The sequence below is a fragment of the Hydra vulgaris genome, chromosome 01 (assembly GCF_038396675.1).
Source record: "Hydra vulgaris chromosome 01, alternate assembly HydraT2T_AEP".
NCBI lineage: Eukaryota > Metazoa > Cnidaria > Hydrozoa > Anthoathecata > Hydridae > Hydra > Hydra vulgaris.
The window spans coordinates 42,222,072-42,240,000 of record NC_088920.1 but is presented as its reverse complement, the minus strand read 5'-3'; the positions used below and the strand labels follow the sequence as shown (position 1 = coordinate 42,240,000).

The 17,929-nt window shown below is 26.0% G+C and overlaps 1 protein-coding gene across 1 annotated transcript in view; it reads right to left on the bottom strand.

The window, feature by feature from the left end:
* LOC100206759 (histone acetyltransferase KAT7) overlaps positions 1-17,929 on the bottom strand; it is a 52,856-nt gene that overhangs the window by 4,411 nt on the left and 30,516 nt on the right. Inside the window, exons 5-11 of the mRNA XM_065788216.1 lie at positions 16,815-17,177; positions 14,568-14,750; positions 13,510-13,599; positions 13,019-13,159; positions 11,784-11,877; positions 1,385-1,531; positions 1,183-1,289 (exon numbers count right to left, since the gene is read on the bottom strand). Coding sequence (XP_065644288.1) covers positions 1,183-1,289; positions 1,385-1,531; positions 11,784-11,877; positions 13,019-13,159; positions 13,510-13,599; positions 14,568-14,750; positions 16,815-17,177 — 1,125 coding nt within the window. The remainder of the gene's footprint in view (positions 1-1,182; positions 1,290-1,384; positions 1,532-11,783; positions 11,878-13,018; positions 13,160-13,509; positions 13,600-14,567; positions 14,751-16,814; positions 17,178-17,929) is intronic.

Here is a 17,929-nt window from a genome sequence, read left to right as displayed (position 1 = left end):
AAAATCATCCCTCTTGCTGTCAAAACTTCTTCAATAGTCTGGAATACAAGTTTCGGAGCGCACAGTGAGGAGACGGCTGGCTGAAGTTAGTTTAAAATCACACACACCGGTAAAAAACCAAGGCTAACTCCAGCAATGATAAAAAAGAGATTGCAATAAATTGATAATGGGCAAAAAATCATAAGTATATGACTATTGGAGATTGAGAATGTGTAAGTTTATCAATTTTAAATGAAATATTGTTAAAAAAGTGTTTAAATGTTGACATAAGCTTAATTACAACCTATGATAATTTTTTCAGGTGTATTTTTTAGACAAATCAACTTTTGAAATCTTGTTGGACAAAGCCACCTTTATCCGAAGAACTAAACGAAAAATCCAGATTGCATTTACAAACTATTAAACAAAACATCCAACTAAAGTTATGGTGTGGTCAGTTATCATGGAAGACTTTATATTGTAAATGGGACGATGAACCAAAAAAAGTATCAAGAGGTTATGGAGAGCCAACTTACCTCCAAATACAAGAATGGTTTCCAAACAACAATACATTTACATTTATGCATGATAGTGCTCCATGCCATAAAGTTAAAAGGATCACAAACTTTCTTAAAACAAAAAATATCCCTGTTTTAGATTGGCCAGGGAACTCTCCTGACCTGAATCCGATTGAGAAGTTGTGGAACATTCCAAAGAAGGAATTCTCTTCCGAGGTTTCAACAAACAAAAGGGGTTTGATTGAAAAATTACTCTATCATTGGAACCACAATGAAAAAATTAAGACAGCAGCAATAAACTGTATTAAAAGTATACCAGACTGAATAGCCATTTCATTAAAAGGAGGAATGACTTGCAATCAAAAAGAGTAATTGTTTGTTAAAATGTGTGTATATTGATTTTGAAATATTATTTTATTATTAAGGAAACATGTTTTATCCATAAAATATAACTAATATTGCAATTATTCTTTTGGTATACTTTTTAGAAACCCTTGAAGTTAAAAATACACAAAAATTGTATGTGGTCACAATATTGTGGCCAGGGACTGTATACACACACACACACACACACACACACACACACACACACACACACACACACACACACACACACACACACACACACACCTATAATAATATATGTATTTAAATCAAAAAAATTGAATATATTCTAAACAGAAACCTTGCGAAGTAAAATCAAATGTTTTCCTTTCCAATATTTTAGCATTCCAAGAAATTGAAGAGTGCTTACAATATCACTTGGATGAATAGACATGATTTCACTGAGCCCTTAAACATAAAACAAAATATTAAAATATTTTAGTTTATGTAAAACGCACACAAAAAAAAGTAATAAAAGCTGTGCTAAAAAAACTAGTTTCAACCTTTTATAGTTATTTGATCCTCACTATATTCCAATAAATATTGCAATAGTTTTTCTTCCCAATACTTTCTATAAGACATTAGTCCTAGATCTGATAATGGTCTTTCAGGGGAACCAGTTTTACCTTCTTTTTGGGACAGAAGATAACCTAAATAAAGAACTCAAAAACTTAATTCATTTGGCCCTATGAAAAATAGATGAACTTCTGAAAAATATTCATCCTCATGAAAAACAGTTGAACTTAAAACATGTAAACAACGGTCATATGATGATGTGTGCACGCCATCATATGACCGTTATACATATATATATATTTATATATATATATATATATATATATATATAAATATAAGTTAATATATATATAAATTAATTTAATTTATTATTGCTCTGTTCTTTAAGAACATTGAGCACTCTGTTTGTAGAATACACTAACATAATTTTTATATATATATATATATATATATATATATATTTATATCGGGCCTTGTTAAGAAGCGTTATGCAGCTCGCATTTTGCCTGCGAAAAGGCGATTTGCCTACGCATTCAGCAGTTTTGCGTTACGCAAAAACTTTTATTTTTTAAAATATTTAAATTATCTTTTGATATCGTTTACGTAACGTTTATTCAGAAATAATTCAAAGTTATTCAAGAAATAAAGTCGTAAGTAAAAGCATTTAACAGAAATTGTAAACTAATAGATTTTTTGTTAAAGAAACAGTTTGTTTAATAATTTTTTTATTGTTGTTAAAAATTAGTTTAAATAAATAAAGTGTTTCAAGTTTTATCTTAAGGAATTAAATATATAAATTTCTTTTAAATATAAAAATTATTTTCTGTCATAATAGTTTAAAAAATGCACGATTTATTTTGATGTAAATATCTTAATAAGATATTTTGTTTATTGTTAATTCAATAAGGTGAAGTTTTAATGACGTTTGTTTAATTTATGAAAATAAATTATGATCACGAATATGTTTTCGGTAACTGATAAATAATAAAAAAAAAACTCTTTATTGTTTAAAAACATTATTAAAAAGAGTTCACAAAATAAATAAGAAAAAATTTATTAACAGTTAATAAAATAACCAAAAACCAAATGTAAAATTATAAGAAAATAAACGCTAGTGACACAATATAACTTCTAACAATACAAAATATATTTGCTGAGTTGAGTTACTTTGAAATGTGTTACGCGTTTTCGTTATGCAGCAAAATCTCGTAACAAGGCCTGATATATATTTATTTATATATATATATATATATATATATATATATATATATATATATATATATATATATATATATATATATATATATATATATATATATATATATATATATATATATATATATATATATATATATATACAGCGGTGGCCAAAAATTAAAGACCACTCATTTTTTAGTTGGTTTCTTAATCTTTAAATTAAAATTAAGAAGATTCTTATTGACATATTAAATTTTTTTTTTTAATATCTAATTAAAACATATGGATTAAAGTGGTATAATTTTTTTAATCTAATTCTAATTAAATAGCGTTTAACTTATTAAAAAACTGATGAGTACTTATAAATCTTCTTTAAATAAATTGGACAATATTTAACGACCACTTTCAAATCTTTCATTTGCGCTTAATTGCTTATTATGTTGGCTATAAAATAAAATGTTGAAACCTGAGTTTAGATATCAAATAAACATTTATTTTTTGAATTGCAATAAGGATATAAAAATATTGCAAAAATGGGTGCAAAGATGGAAGAAAAAGACAGATACGCGGCTCTTGTATTAAAAGAAAAAGGCTATAGCATCAGACAAAAAGCAGAAAAGCTCGGAAAGCCTTACTCTTGCATTATTAACATAATTCAACAATACAAAGAGACCCGGTCAATTAATGATCGTCATAGGACTGGATGCAATAAAATTTCAAATGACCGTGATGTTTGCTTGTTAGTGAGATTAATGGAAGAAAACAGACAAGCATCATCTACAGACTTGTCTATGAAATGGACACTGTCAAATGGTCTGAAAGCAAGCCCTTGAACTGTGCGAAGGGTCCTCTACAATTTAAATTATTTATGGCGTGCTGCTGCAAAAAAACCACGCTTAAATAAAAAACAAAAATTTGCCAGAAAAGAGTGGTGAAAACTACATAAAAATTGGTCAATAGATCAGTGGAGCCGTGTGGTCTTTAGTGATGAAATGAATGTTGAGGTAGACAACAGAAAAGGTCGCGTAATGTTGCGTAGACTTCCAAGCGAACGGTTCGATGAATCATGCATTTTGAAACGAACAAAACATGGCAGGGGTTCAATAGGCATTTGGGCCTGTATGAGTCCCTGTGGAGTTAGCGTTTTTCATTTATTCGATGGTAGACTCAACAAAGAAAGGTACATCGAAATTTTGGAAAACTCGCTTATTCCTAGCATTGATTTATGGCAGTTGCAAGATGGATTTATTTTCCAGCAAGATAATGCGCCGTGTCATAAAGCGCATGTCGTTAGCGATTGGTTCAATTCTAATAAAATTCAAGTGCTTCCATGGCCTGCCAATAGTCCAGACTTGAATCCAATAGAGAATTTATGGTCGTGGCTTGATCACAAGCTTGGTAAAGAACAACTTTACAATTTGGAAGATTTGAAATCTTCTATCTCTCATCATTTGAAAAATGTGCCTGATGAAGTAATCAAAACTTTAATAAATTCAATGCCACAACAAGTACAAGAGTGCTTGAAAACAAATGGAGGAACAACACGTTTCTAAATTATTTTTTTATTGCTTTTTGAAATATTTTTGAAATAAATCTTTTATAATAAATATAAAATACAATAAAAATTCTTTCTAAAAATGTTTTTCTTTTTTTGATACTTTTTTCCAAAATAAAATTATACTAAGGTTAAAAATAAATTTTGAAAAATAAATGAGTGGTCTTTAATTTTTGGCCACCGCTGTATGTATATATATATATATATATATATATATTATATATATATATGTATATAGCATTATATATATATATATCAACCCTCGGATTAAGGAAAAATGAGGTCGGCAATAATTTGCGGGCCTCAAACACTTTTAGGCCGGCAGTAGGTGGGCATTAGGTCGGCCAAATGCTGACCCTAATTCTTAGGGTTGATATATATATATATATATATATATATATATATATATATATATATATATATATATATATATATATAAAATATAATATATAAGTTGGTTTCAATAAAAAAGGCAGCATATAACTATTTTTTAAATATATTTTGATATAATATATTAACAATATATTATTTGCTGACTTATTGTGGTCAGCACTATCAGGTAATGAAAAAAACATTGAAAATTATAAATAATAAAACAAATACTCTAAAAAATAATAATTAAAAGGCATAAAATATAAAAACCAATAAAATAATAAATTTTTGTTTTAACAATTTACCTGTCATCTTGATAGAGAATAACTTACCCAATATCTATCTCATTTTGAATGCAATATCTATCTCATATTGAATGCAATATCTATCTCATATTGAATGCAATATCTATCTCATGTTGAACTCTTGCTTTGTTAATCTCCAGGAATTTTTCTTAGCCTGTATTCTGGAATGACTGCCAACACCATAGGATTCAGCCAGTCAGTTACCACAGCATGTTCTAGAATGCTCCATGGCCAAAGCTCTTCAGAGTTTTGGGCCAATAATAGGTATCCAAGGTAGTTTAACAAACTGTTGTTTATCTAATAGTTTAGGTGTTGTATTTTTTGAAACGAGATCAAAATAGTTTTTGGTTATTTTAATAAGATTATTTTTGTGATAGACATTTTCAAAAAATGTATCTATGATGAATTCGATTTCTAGTGAAAGATGTTTTTGAGAGCAGATTTGTTTTGCTCTACATAAACATAAAAAGTATTTTCGTCAACACTAGTTAAGCAAAACTTGGGTTTAATTATTTTATGTATAGTTTAACTATTTTTCATCTATTTAACTTGGACTTAAAAACTAGGATTTAAGACTTAGCAAACAAACAACGTGTTATTTTTCATATGAAAATAAAATCCGAATTTTACCTAACTCAGGTTCTATCCTTAGCTCTATACTTTTTTTAATTTACATTAACAATTAAAGGGGGAATTGGTTTATAATTGATGTTAGTCATAGCTGAAGCATTTTTGAAAAATATAGAAAGAAAAGCCCATAATATAGCATTTGTTAATTCCAACCGATTAACTTCAAGCCTTTGTTCCAATCGATAACTTACAAAAGATATGAGAATGATTATTAGCCCATGTTGCAACTTTTTTTGTCATTCTGGTAGTAAAACTACCATACATACAAAGACAATACAAAGTCGTATCTTTGATGCCAATGATCCAATGTCAAATAACTTTTTTAATCAATTGGGTCTTATTTGTAATCTTCTTAATGGAAATTTTTCTTTTTAATAACCCTATACATTTTCTATGAGGATTAAATCTTAAAGTTCCCTGGGCATTCAGTGGAAACTAAAAACTTTTAAATAGATTTTGCAGTGTGGTATGGGGCTCCATTATAAATATTTGCATAAAACAGAATTTTTTAAATAAATTTTTGCATAAATATTTTTTCCTGCTTATTTGGAAACCATTCCTTCAATTAAGGTAAAAGACAAGTTTCAACATGTTTTTTTTATTGGTCTTTTTTCAATATTCTATCCACTACCGACAGTCGACCAAGGCCTTACCAACTGATAACTGACCAAAACATGACTTTGTAACTGAGCACACAAATATTTTTTTCTTTACAAATTAACCAATGATATTTTTTTATATATTATATTATCATTACCTTATGAATAACAATTAATCGTTGATCTTTTCTAACGTTTTTATTTTATGCGAAGGCTTTAAATAAAATAAAAAACTAATTATAATGATCATTTAAACGCATTTTGTGTAAATTAAGTATGTGCATTTTTTTTTTGTAGATTTTTTTATGATAAATTTAAACATTTGAAACTATTTTTCTATGTTTTTTTAAAAATCTTTCCTAAGATTACTTTTTTAAAAATACTTTAAATTATGAATAAGTTTATTTAAAATCTTCCCGTTGCAATAAAATGATTTAATTACTTTAATTTTTTTGTTTCTATTTTTACAAAGAATTGTTCAAAAGCCTTTTTTTTTAAACTTGACCTACTAATGAAATGATGAAAAATTATTATTTTATAAAGACTACGTTATTGGTTTCGAAAAAAAAAAAGATAATACAATTAAGAAATATTATTTATTTCATTGCAATAATTTAATTTTACTTTTTAAATAATCAACAATTTAAATAAAATTTTTTCATTTATTAAACAATCATTAGAAGTAATTTGTAAAAGCATTTTGCATAACTTTAATAAAATGTTTCAAAAGATGAGTTTTAAAGTAATTTCAACCGCAATTAAAAACAGAAAGTAAATTTCGTCATGAGCTTGAGTTTTATTCTATAATTTCTTTTTTGTGAGAAATTGTTTTCTTTTTCAGTTTTTAAAATTTTTCATAGCTTTTAGACTTGAAAAAAGAACATGAAAATGCTAAGCATAATTGTTTAGCTTAGCGTTTTTTTATTCAGCACATTTCTGAAATGTTTAAGTCAGTGGTGTACGACTCGCAAGTTTTCTTGAAATTTAGCGAACGGGGATTCTGGGATGTCTAGTACAGCCAGATTTATAAACACTAATATTTACGTTAAGACGTTTTGACAGATTTATAATGAATAATGCTTTTGTTAAGATGGTTTTAAATTATTTTAAACAATAATGCTTCAATAAAATATAACAATATTTCTTTACTTTAAAATCAAATGGTTTATTTAAAAAACGATGAAATATATAAAAATACCTTTTTATGGCATTTTTAATGTTTGTATTTTTAATTTTTGATATATTTTTATTATTATATATTCTAAATGTTTTAAAATTTGTTACATTGTTATACTGTTTACAAACAATGTTACATTGTTTAACAAAGTAAACCTATTACTAATTGGTTTACTAAAAATATTAGTTATATGAACATGTTTTTTTTTAAACATAAGTACGTTTTAATTTTTAACTACCCCCTGCAGTATGCTAGAAGGTTTATAATATAACTGTATGGTAGACAGCAATCAGGGTTTTATTTAAACAAAAAAACATTTTTTTGACAACACTAAGTTAAGGTTATATTCAAGTTTTGTAAATATGCTAATATTTAGAGATTTTATTTAGTAGCCCAAAATTATACAACTGCTGTATGAATTGTTAATTCTCTGTTAGTATAAAACAACTCAAACATTTCTTCTAGTGTTAATACGCTTTCATTATTGTTTTTTATGTTTTTATAAATATATTTGTTATTTTTATTTTCCTCATCTTAAATATGAAATAAAAATTGTTAAGCATATTGAAAACTTGTAATTTCAATTTAGCACATCTCAAAAAAATGAATAAACATTTTTCAACTAAATATAATATTTTACTATTTATGAATAATACAAACAATTTTTATAGCATGAGCTAAGTCACAATTGTAAATTAACATAAAAATAAATTCGTATATCAACAAAGTAGTGTATCAAATATGATGCATGTTTTGATTGAAGATTATATAGGAAAGTATAATTGCAGTTTTCTTTAAAAACTGTAATGATTCCTGCTTTATTTTTGCATGTATCTATTTTATAAATGCTTACATCTAAAATAAAAAATTATGCATACATATTTATATAATATAATGTCTTTACATATGTTTATATGTGCGTGTATATATATATATATATATATATATATATACAAAATTCACACATAAAAAGTAGTTTACAATACAATAAAAATTATTATTATTGTGATTATATGTTTGGAGTAAAATAGCAAGATAGTTATAAAAGTGGTATTATTGAGTAAAGGCAAATATATAGATAGTAATAATTGTTTAATAATATATTATATATATATATATTATACTGCTGGTTTGGGTGAGTAGTGTGACGTCATACTGAAAAAGTCTGCTGCCGGGGTTTCAGTACATACATCGACTAACAAATAGTCTGACTCTCAGAGGAGTGCTGATACATCGACTGAGGGTTTGGCATATTTAATTAATGTAACAAAAATATGGTAATAATTTGTTACACAAATATGCTAAGGTAGATTTTATATATATATATATATATATATATATATATATATATATATATATATATATATATATATATATATATATATATATATATATATATATATATATATATATATATATATATATATATATATATATATATACAGTGTCTCAAAAAATTATCCGACCAAACACTTTTTTAAATATTTTTCCTAAAAAAAGTGCTGTATTTTCGTAAATTTAGACTTTTTTGGTAAACTCAAGATTAATGAAAATAAAAGAACATGTTTTTAAATAGATTTTCTTTATTTCAATGTAAAATATGAATCACAAAGTTTTCAGTCTTTAAATAAATGAACTTAGGTCGTTTTTTTATTGTCAAAAAAATATTCGACCAAACGCATTATTTGTTCCATAATAAATTATTATATAACAAAACAATTATTTTAATACTTTGTTGGGCCTCCCTTTGCTTGGATTACAGCTTCTAGACATCTAGGCATTGATTCGACTAAAGATTTTGTTTCTTCTGAAACAAAATCCTTAGTCGAATCAATGCTTTTGAAAAAATACTTTTAAATTTTCCCAGGCTTCTTCAATTGCCACTTTGAGGTTTTCTTTTTTGGAAAATGACCGATCTCCAATTTTTTGGTCTACAATTTCCCACAAATGTTCAATGGGACTAAGGTCCGGTGATTGTGCAGGCCATTCCAAGACCTCAACATTATTTTCAGCAAACCACTCCCTGTTTTAGTGGCACAATGCTTGGGATCATTATCTTGCTGAAATGTAAAATCAGATCCTAGCTGAAGTTTTCGAGCAGATGACTTCAAATTTTGCTTTAATATGTTTCTGTATTGCACCTGATCCATTATAGTATCAATAAATTGGAGTTTTCCAACACCCTTCCAAGCCATTGAACCCCATACCATCACGTTACCGCCACCATACTTGACAGTTCCTCTCACGCAGCTTAATTTGTAGGCTTCTCCGGCTTTTCTCCAAACTTTTTGGGCTCCATCAGATGACTTTAAGTTGAATTTCGATTCGTCGCTCCACAGGATCTTTTTCCAGAAACTTAACGGCATGTTTTTGAACTTCTTAGCAAACTCCAATCTTCTTTTCATGTGTTTCTTACTCAAATAAGGTTTATTACGCACAAGTCGTCCTTGAAATCCCTGGTCTCGGATACGATTTCTGATTGTCTGATGGGATAATTTGATTCCATAATTCTCTTCAGCTTGCTCAGCCAGTTTTCGAGCAGAAATGAAGCGATTTTTCTTGACTTGTATAATTAAGTTTCTATCAAAACTCATATTAAAGCAAAATCTAAAGTCATCTGCTCGAAAACTTCGGCTAGGATCTGATTTTACATTTCAGCAAGATAACGATCCCAAGCATTGTGCCACTAAAACAAAGGAGTGGTTTGCTGAAAATAATGTTGAGGTCTTGGAATGGCCTGCACAATCACCGGACCTTAATCCCATTGAACATTTGTGGGAAATTGTAGACCGAAAAATTGGAGATCGGTCATTTTCCAAAAAAGAAAACCTCAAAGTGGCAATTGAAGAAGCCTGGGAAAAGATTCAATCAGAAGAAACAAAATCTTTAGTCGAATCAATGCCTAGACGTCTAGAAGCTGTAATCCAAGCAAAGGGAGGCCCAACAAAGTATTAAAATAATTGTTTTGTTATATAATAATTTATTATGGAACAAATAATGCGTTTGGTCGAATATTTTTTTGACAATAAAAAAACAACCTAAGTTTATTTATTTAAAGACTGAAAACTTTGTGATTCATATTTTACATTGAAATAAAGAAAATCTATTTAAAAACATGTTCTTTTATTTTTATTAATCTTGAGTTTACCAAAAAAGTCTAAATTTACGAAAATACAGCACTTTTTTTAGGAAAAATATTTAAAAAAGTGTTTGGTCGGATAATTTTTTGAGACACTGTATGTATATATATATATATATATATATATATATATATATATATATATATATATATATATATATATATATCTATATATATATATATATATATATATATATATATATATATATATATAGATATATATATACATATAGATATATATATATATAGATATATATATATATATATATATAGATATATATATATATATATATATAGATATATATATATATAGAGAGAGAGAGAGAGAGATTTATATATATACATATATAATGAGAGAGTGCTCAATGTTCTTAAAAAAGCGAGCAATAATAAATTATTAAAAATATTCTAATAATCTAATTTTTACTTCAACAGGCTGTTTCTCCTTCTGTAGATTCATAAGAAAACTACCGGATAAATCTACAGAAAGAAAAACAGCCTGTGTATATATATATATATATATATATATATATATATATATATATATATATATATACTTTAAATTGTTTAAATGTAGTATTCTATATACATTTAAACAATTTAAAGTAAATGTAAAGAAAAATAAATTAAAATTGATTGAATCATGCTATAACAAAGTAAAAATTTTAATTTTTTATAAATATTTTGTTGTTTATGTTTACAATCTGGCTGTACTACACAACCCAGAAGCCTTTGCGTTAGCAATTACAAGAATTTAATGCAAATTTTGCAGAGTCTGACCCCACTGGTTTAAGTCATCAAAACATATAAAAAATCATGATCAAGTTGTCAACAAAAAAAATCATTTGCATGGTCAGCAATAGCGTTTGATGACATGACATTCCTGTCCAAGCCTGATTAAACAGCAATTTTTTATATTTACTCCCACCTCATTCATTAACCTCAACTTACTGGTAATTGGGGAACATGTTGTAAATCTATTTTCTTTTACTATTTTTACTTACATTTTCTGATTCCTAAATGTTCAGGGCATACCAATGCCGAAGAAGCTGGAAAACCTTTTTCCATCTTGATTATTTTATTAGGCTACTACAACAGTTAAAGCTGTTACTATGGTTACATATTACATATTTTGAATTTAAAAACTATTTACACACAATTTATATTTATATTATTATATTTTTTCATTATTTAAAACTATATAAATTGCTTTATAATACAAAATACTTTATTACAGTTTAAATGATTTGGACCAAACAACAAATAATGAAGAACAAGATCACAAAAACGACCAAAAAAAAAAATCATTCCAAATAGAAATGGTTTCATCCGTGAAAAGTTAAAAAGACTAAATCAAATTAACAGACCCCAAATCACTCACAACAAGATATTTTAAAACCAAATATACTTACTGAATTCAATGAGCATTTGACCATATCCTTTCTTCATGTAATTCGGCATTATCAAAATACATGAAACATTATAGTTAAGAAATGAAACCTTTTCCTAAAATAATGAAATAAGAAAGTCAATGATATACCCAAGCTATGAAAGGATATACTTTAGCAATGAAATGATGTACTGTTGTTATGAAATGATATACTGTAATTATGAAATGGTATACTGTAGCTATGAAATGATATACTGTAGCTATGAAATGAAATTTTTGTCTTAAAATATGTAAAATTTAAAATGTTATTTTTCCATAAATTTTTAAACTATTAAAAATATTAGTAAAATTATTAATAGTCAGAATGATAATTAATAAAATGTTTTAAATTACTATGTTAAAAATATTGTAATGTAAATAAAAATTCAAGATGTAACTCACAGAACCACAAAGAAATAGTACACAGAATCACAAAGACATAGAATAGAGAATCACAAAGAAATAGTACATAGAATCACAAAAAAATAATATAATCACAAAGACATAGAACACAAAACCACAAAGAAATAGTACACAGAATCACAAAGGAATAACAGAATCACAAAGACATAGCACACAGAATCAAACCAGAACAAAATACAGAATTAGACACTGAACACCACACAAAACAACACAGTGAATAATGCACAGAATAACACACTAAACAACATGCAGAATCATACAGAATAAAACACTGAATGACACACAGAACTATACAGAATAACACACTGAATAACTAGTATAAAAACTTAATACTTGTAATATGAAAACTTAATACTTTCTTTTGAAAATTTTTTTTAACATTTAGATTGTTTATCATATTAAGCTCAGATATTATTTATTAAAAACTGCACTTATCCTACATTATAATGCAGGACAAATAAATATGGCAAATAAAAACAGATAAAATCACAAGTTCAAGAGCTGATCTGTAATATGTTAAATATTATAATATTAAGGTGAAGTAAACATCAAGTTGTGTTTAGGTGTTCATTTTATGAAATTGTCCACCCCTTTTTTCAATGAAAATAAAAAAAGGATATATTTGAAATTTAATTTGAGAATCACAGATATAATAGAAATAACAAATACATAAAATAAATAAAAAAAACTGAAAAAATGAAAATAATACATAAAAATATTTCCATGACTGATGCAATTCTTAGAAAAACACCCAAATTTTTTTCTATTAAAGTGTAATACTTATGTTTAACAAACCTTGGAAAAATATCCAATGATATGACAACCTGTTTCATCATTAAAGGTCATTATATAGAAAAGAAAAGGTCCAACATCCATCCAAAGTGTCTTATGATCTAAAAACAACTTTGCCAGCAAACAAAGATTTTGGCAATATTTCTAAATAATAAAAAAAAACACATTTAACATCATGCATTTCTTCTTAAATCATGCATTAATTATATAAAAATCATGCATTAATTATATAAATAAACATAAAATGCTTTGGAAAAAAACAAAAATAAATGAAATACAAATTCCAACACAGTAACTTTATAAATAAAAATTACCATTCAATATTTATTTCAAAAAACAACATAAAAACGACAAATAAATAATCATAAAATAAGATAATTATTTAAAAAATAACAACTGTCAAAAAAACAAACATTTTATAACACTTATGCTTTACAATGTACACTTCATGCAATTGAATTTTATTATGCTGTATAGCATTTCAAAACACTCACAGTTGCTTTTTGACCATCAACTTCGAAAACTGACAGTTTATCTTTCCTGTAAATTTCTTCACCAGGCGGATTACGGAAACTGCATTTTGCCTACAACATGCAAAAAATGAATTTAGTGGCAAATTAAAATTTAAAGTTTAAAACAAAATATTCTACAAATGAACTCAAATTTTATAAATACGCTAATAAAAGCTTTTTGCTACAAAATTTTTTTCCTGACTTCTAAGTGCATAGTGAGTAAAAAAACCCAGCAAATAACACCTTAAGTTTTGTGACTATAGTTCTCTATTCTTACTGCCCAAGTATAATTAGATAAAGAATAATTAAATAAAGAATAACATACAAAACATACGAAAAAAAACCTCTTTAAGACATTTTTAATTTATTGTGTAAGCCATAGAAGTTGAAAAGTATCTTATTGTCATACATTAGGAAAAAAAAAGATTTATATTAGATTTCTTGTTACATTTGTATTGCTAAATACTAATAATTCAGCAATATATAGCGATTTAATAAATATTATTTAGTGATAAAGTAACAATTCATTGACTGAACTCAATTATTTAGTGATAAAGTAGTAATTGATTGGCTGAACACTATTATTTAGTGGTAAAGTAGTAATTGATTGACTGAGCACAATTGATCAGTGATAAAGGAGTAATTTTTTTTTTTTTAATTTACCTCCCTAAAGCCAAAAAGGCCACTACAGTCAAAAAGGCTAATTAATTAAGGTTACAGCCCTCTCTCAATTTTCTAACTCCAAAACACGAACCTTGATGAACAAGGCTGCGCTGAAACAAGTTAAGCTTGGTACTATCAGGGAGGTAGTGGGGATTAAATTCGTAACATCATGCTTATCAAGTGTGGGCTCTACCACTACACCACAAGGCATTGATTATCTGAATACCAATATTTAAGAAGCTATTAAAACTTAATAAAAATTTGTTTAAAAAATTGAGAAAATTATAAAAAAAATACTTTCATAAAAAACAAAGTAAAAAGGTATTATGTACACAATAATAAAATATATGTTACCTAAATAAAAATAACAAGTTTACCATGTGCCTTTTGTATATAGTCTCTGTTTTGCTATAATCAAAGCAAAATTCACATATATGTAGTTTTGAACATTTGTTAAATTCAAGTGGATATTGTGATTTGTACCATGCCTCCATTTCCAAATCTCCCATTCGAATTGTTTTGATACCATCTTCTTGTGGACTCATGTCTTTATCTATTGCCTAAAAATATCATTAAGTTTTCCTTATTTGTTTGACACATTGTTTGATGCCATCTTCTTGTGGTCTTAAATACAACAATCAAACAGTATCTACAAGCAAGCCTTCCCAGGAAGCGCATGCAGTCATTATTATTTATCCATGGTTAAAGTAATTTTCTCAGAAAACTTGTTTTTTATCTGGTAAGCGTTTAAGCAAATTTGCGGCAAAATAAAGCTATACAAAACTACAAAGAATAAAACAGCAATACTCAAAGAAAGGAAACGAATATGAAATAGAAAAGAATAAAACAGCAATACTCAAAGAAAGGAAACGAATACGAAATAGAAAAGAATAAAACAGCAATACTCAAAGAAAGGAAACGAATACTATACGAAATAGAAAATAAAGCTATACAAAACTACAAAGAATAAAACAGCAATACTCAAAGAAAGGAAACGAATACGAAATAGAAAATCTAAATAAAATAAAAAAAATTTAAAATTAAAAAAAGTAAAATTTTGTTTGAAAAATTAAAAAAAACCAAAATATTTTTATATAAAATTAAAAATACCTATTTTTTTTTTTTTCCCAGAGCATTTGTTATTTTCCACTATTAAAATTAATACAAGTTGAGGAAAAGAGCAGATAAGAATACAACGAAAATAAACACATTTTTTGATATACGATTTTTTCGTAACTTTTTTCAGTCAGTATAATAAAGAAATACTTTATAATTTGCGCTAGAAACATGGACAAGTTAAAAATTTTTTTATCAAGTTTTTTTGCTAAACTTTACTGTTTTTAACAATGCACAGGAAAGCGAAAAAAGTAATTGCTATTTATTTAAATGAAAAAAAAAATTTTTTATTAAGTTTTTAATGTAAAAAAAAGAAAGTCATTAATACTTTAATTAATAATTTAAATATAAATCATTTGTTTGTTTATACTACCCCCCCCCCCCATTGAAATAGTCTACACTTTTGTTGGATTATCCAAATTGTGCATTTAAACCCAATCATGTATTTCCTGATGAACTATTGTTATTGACGATGCTCCAAAAACTTGCAGGCAACTGCATCGTTAATTTACTAAACTTTTTAACAAAATTTTTAGGAGGCAAATGAAAAAAATTTTTTTTTTTAATTTTTCTAAAACTATTTTTTAAGTTTTTAATAACATTTTTTCAAACAGAGCAGTCGTGTACATTATCTCTAGTACTTTGTATTAACATTGGATACTGGGCAATATAAAAGAAGCAATTTCAGACATGCATCAAATGTAATAAATACATTTATAAAAGAAACCATGTTATTCTTTTATTTAATCTATTTCGTCATTACAAAACTTATTAATCAAATAAAATATTTTACAAATAAATAAAAATTTATTTTCTTATTTTTCTATTATATAAGTATGAGAAAAAACATCAAATACAGCAAAAACACTTTTAAAAGTGAAAAGATGCTAAAACGGATTAACGTAAGAAAAAAAATTCTAGTTCTAGCATACATAGCAAACTAGTTTGTTAATTAAACGGACTGATAAAAATTAATTGAATTGTGAATAAAATGCTTAAACACTTAATTGCTTAAATACTTTCAATTGTTGTTAAATTGCTATAAAAGATAATTTTTTTTTTTCATCAACTTGTATAAAATTTGGTAGCTAAAAACAACAATCACTCTAAAAAAAAAGAATGCAAAAGTTGTATAAAAATTTTATAAAAAATTTTTATTTTTTTAATTATTAATTTTTTAAGTTTATTTAATTGAATTTGATATTTCATTACAATTATGTTCCTTTTTTTAGGATAGTTTTTCTTTTTGTAATAGATAAGTTTAGGTTTTTGCCAAGAATTATTGAAACGGTTTATAAGTTAAAAGATGCGAACTGCTATGGTCAGTGTGTCTATAAAAATTACTTTAAACATGGACAAACAAGGGGCTTCCCGGCTAGGCTTGTACAGGTGTTAACTTAAGTAGAAATTTTACTTAAAAGAATAATAAATTAAAAAATAAAAAAACTTTAAAGAATATAAAAATATAAAATAAAATGTTATAGCATTAAAATTAAAAAAAAAAATACCAGTAAAATTTCCATTTTTTTCTTTGCTGCTTCAAACAAGTTAATGTCTGTTTTAGATACAATATGTTCAACTGGAGTCTCAGGAGTTATTTTGGAAGATTTCATCTGACTGTCAGTTGTTGTAGAAACAGATTCTTTAACAACTTTATCTGGTGGTGAATCATCGCAACTATCTGTATCTCGTATTATTTGTAAATCACTGCTATCATATTTTTGGGTAGTATCATTTAAATTTATATGTTGTGGTTGGGTTACTGTTTCTATTGTGAGATCACTACCATTTATATTGTCAGATTTAAATTGATTGGTGAGATCACTACCGTTTATATTTTGTAGTTTGAATTGATTGCTAAGACTTTTATCCTTGAAAATTTAATAAAATAACATATTTTTATTTGATTAAAATTTATCTAAAAAATTGATTTTATTTTTTAAAATAAAAAAAAAGTTGAAAATTTTCAGGATTATCAATCCTATTAACTTTAATGATTATTAATCATATTATTACATATTATTATATATTAATATTATAATACTCGTGGATACTATTTCATACTAATCAATATTTAGATTTACAATGCAGTAATATATTTTGCAAAATTTTATCCAAACATTTTGTTCAGAAAAAATATTTTTTTTGCTGTATTAGATCTCCCTAATACAAAGATATTGTTTGCTGTAATAGATCTCCTTATACAAAAAAAAATTGTTTGCCTATTCTCCAGTCATATACTGACCCTAATCTTCATTCGATAAACAGACCCCTAGTCAATATAATATAATATACTGACTACCTATATTTGTTCAAGTTTATTTAAATTGTTAAAAATGTAATGAAGGCTAAGTTGTAAGTACTGATTTTTAACAGTTTTAATCGATATATTATTTTTTAACTCGCAGGATTTGTTAACTTTACATTTTAAAAATTCCTGCATTCTGCATTTAATCATAATTTTGTTTGCTTGCAAAAAAACTTAGCAACCCAATTATATAGTTGCTATTGCAGGTGAAGAAATACACTTTTAAAAATAACTCAGTAATATTTTTAACAAATTAAAAATCAAGATAGGAAGGAGTAACCAATATGATACTAACAAGTATAGCAAAACTATCCT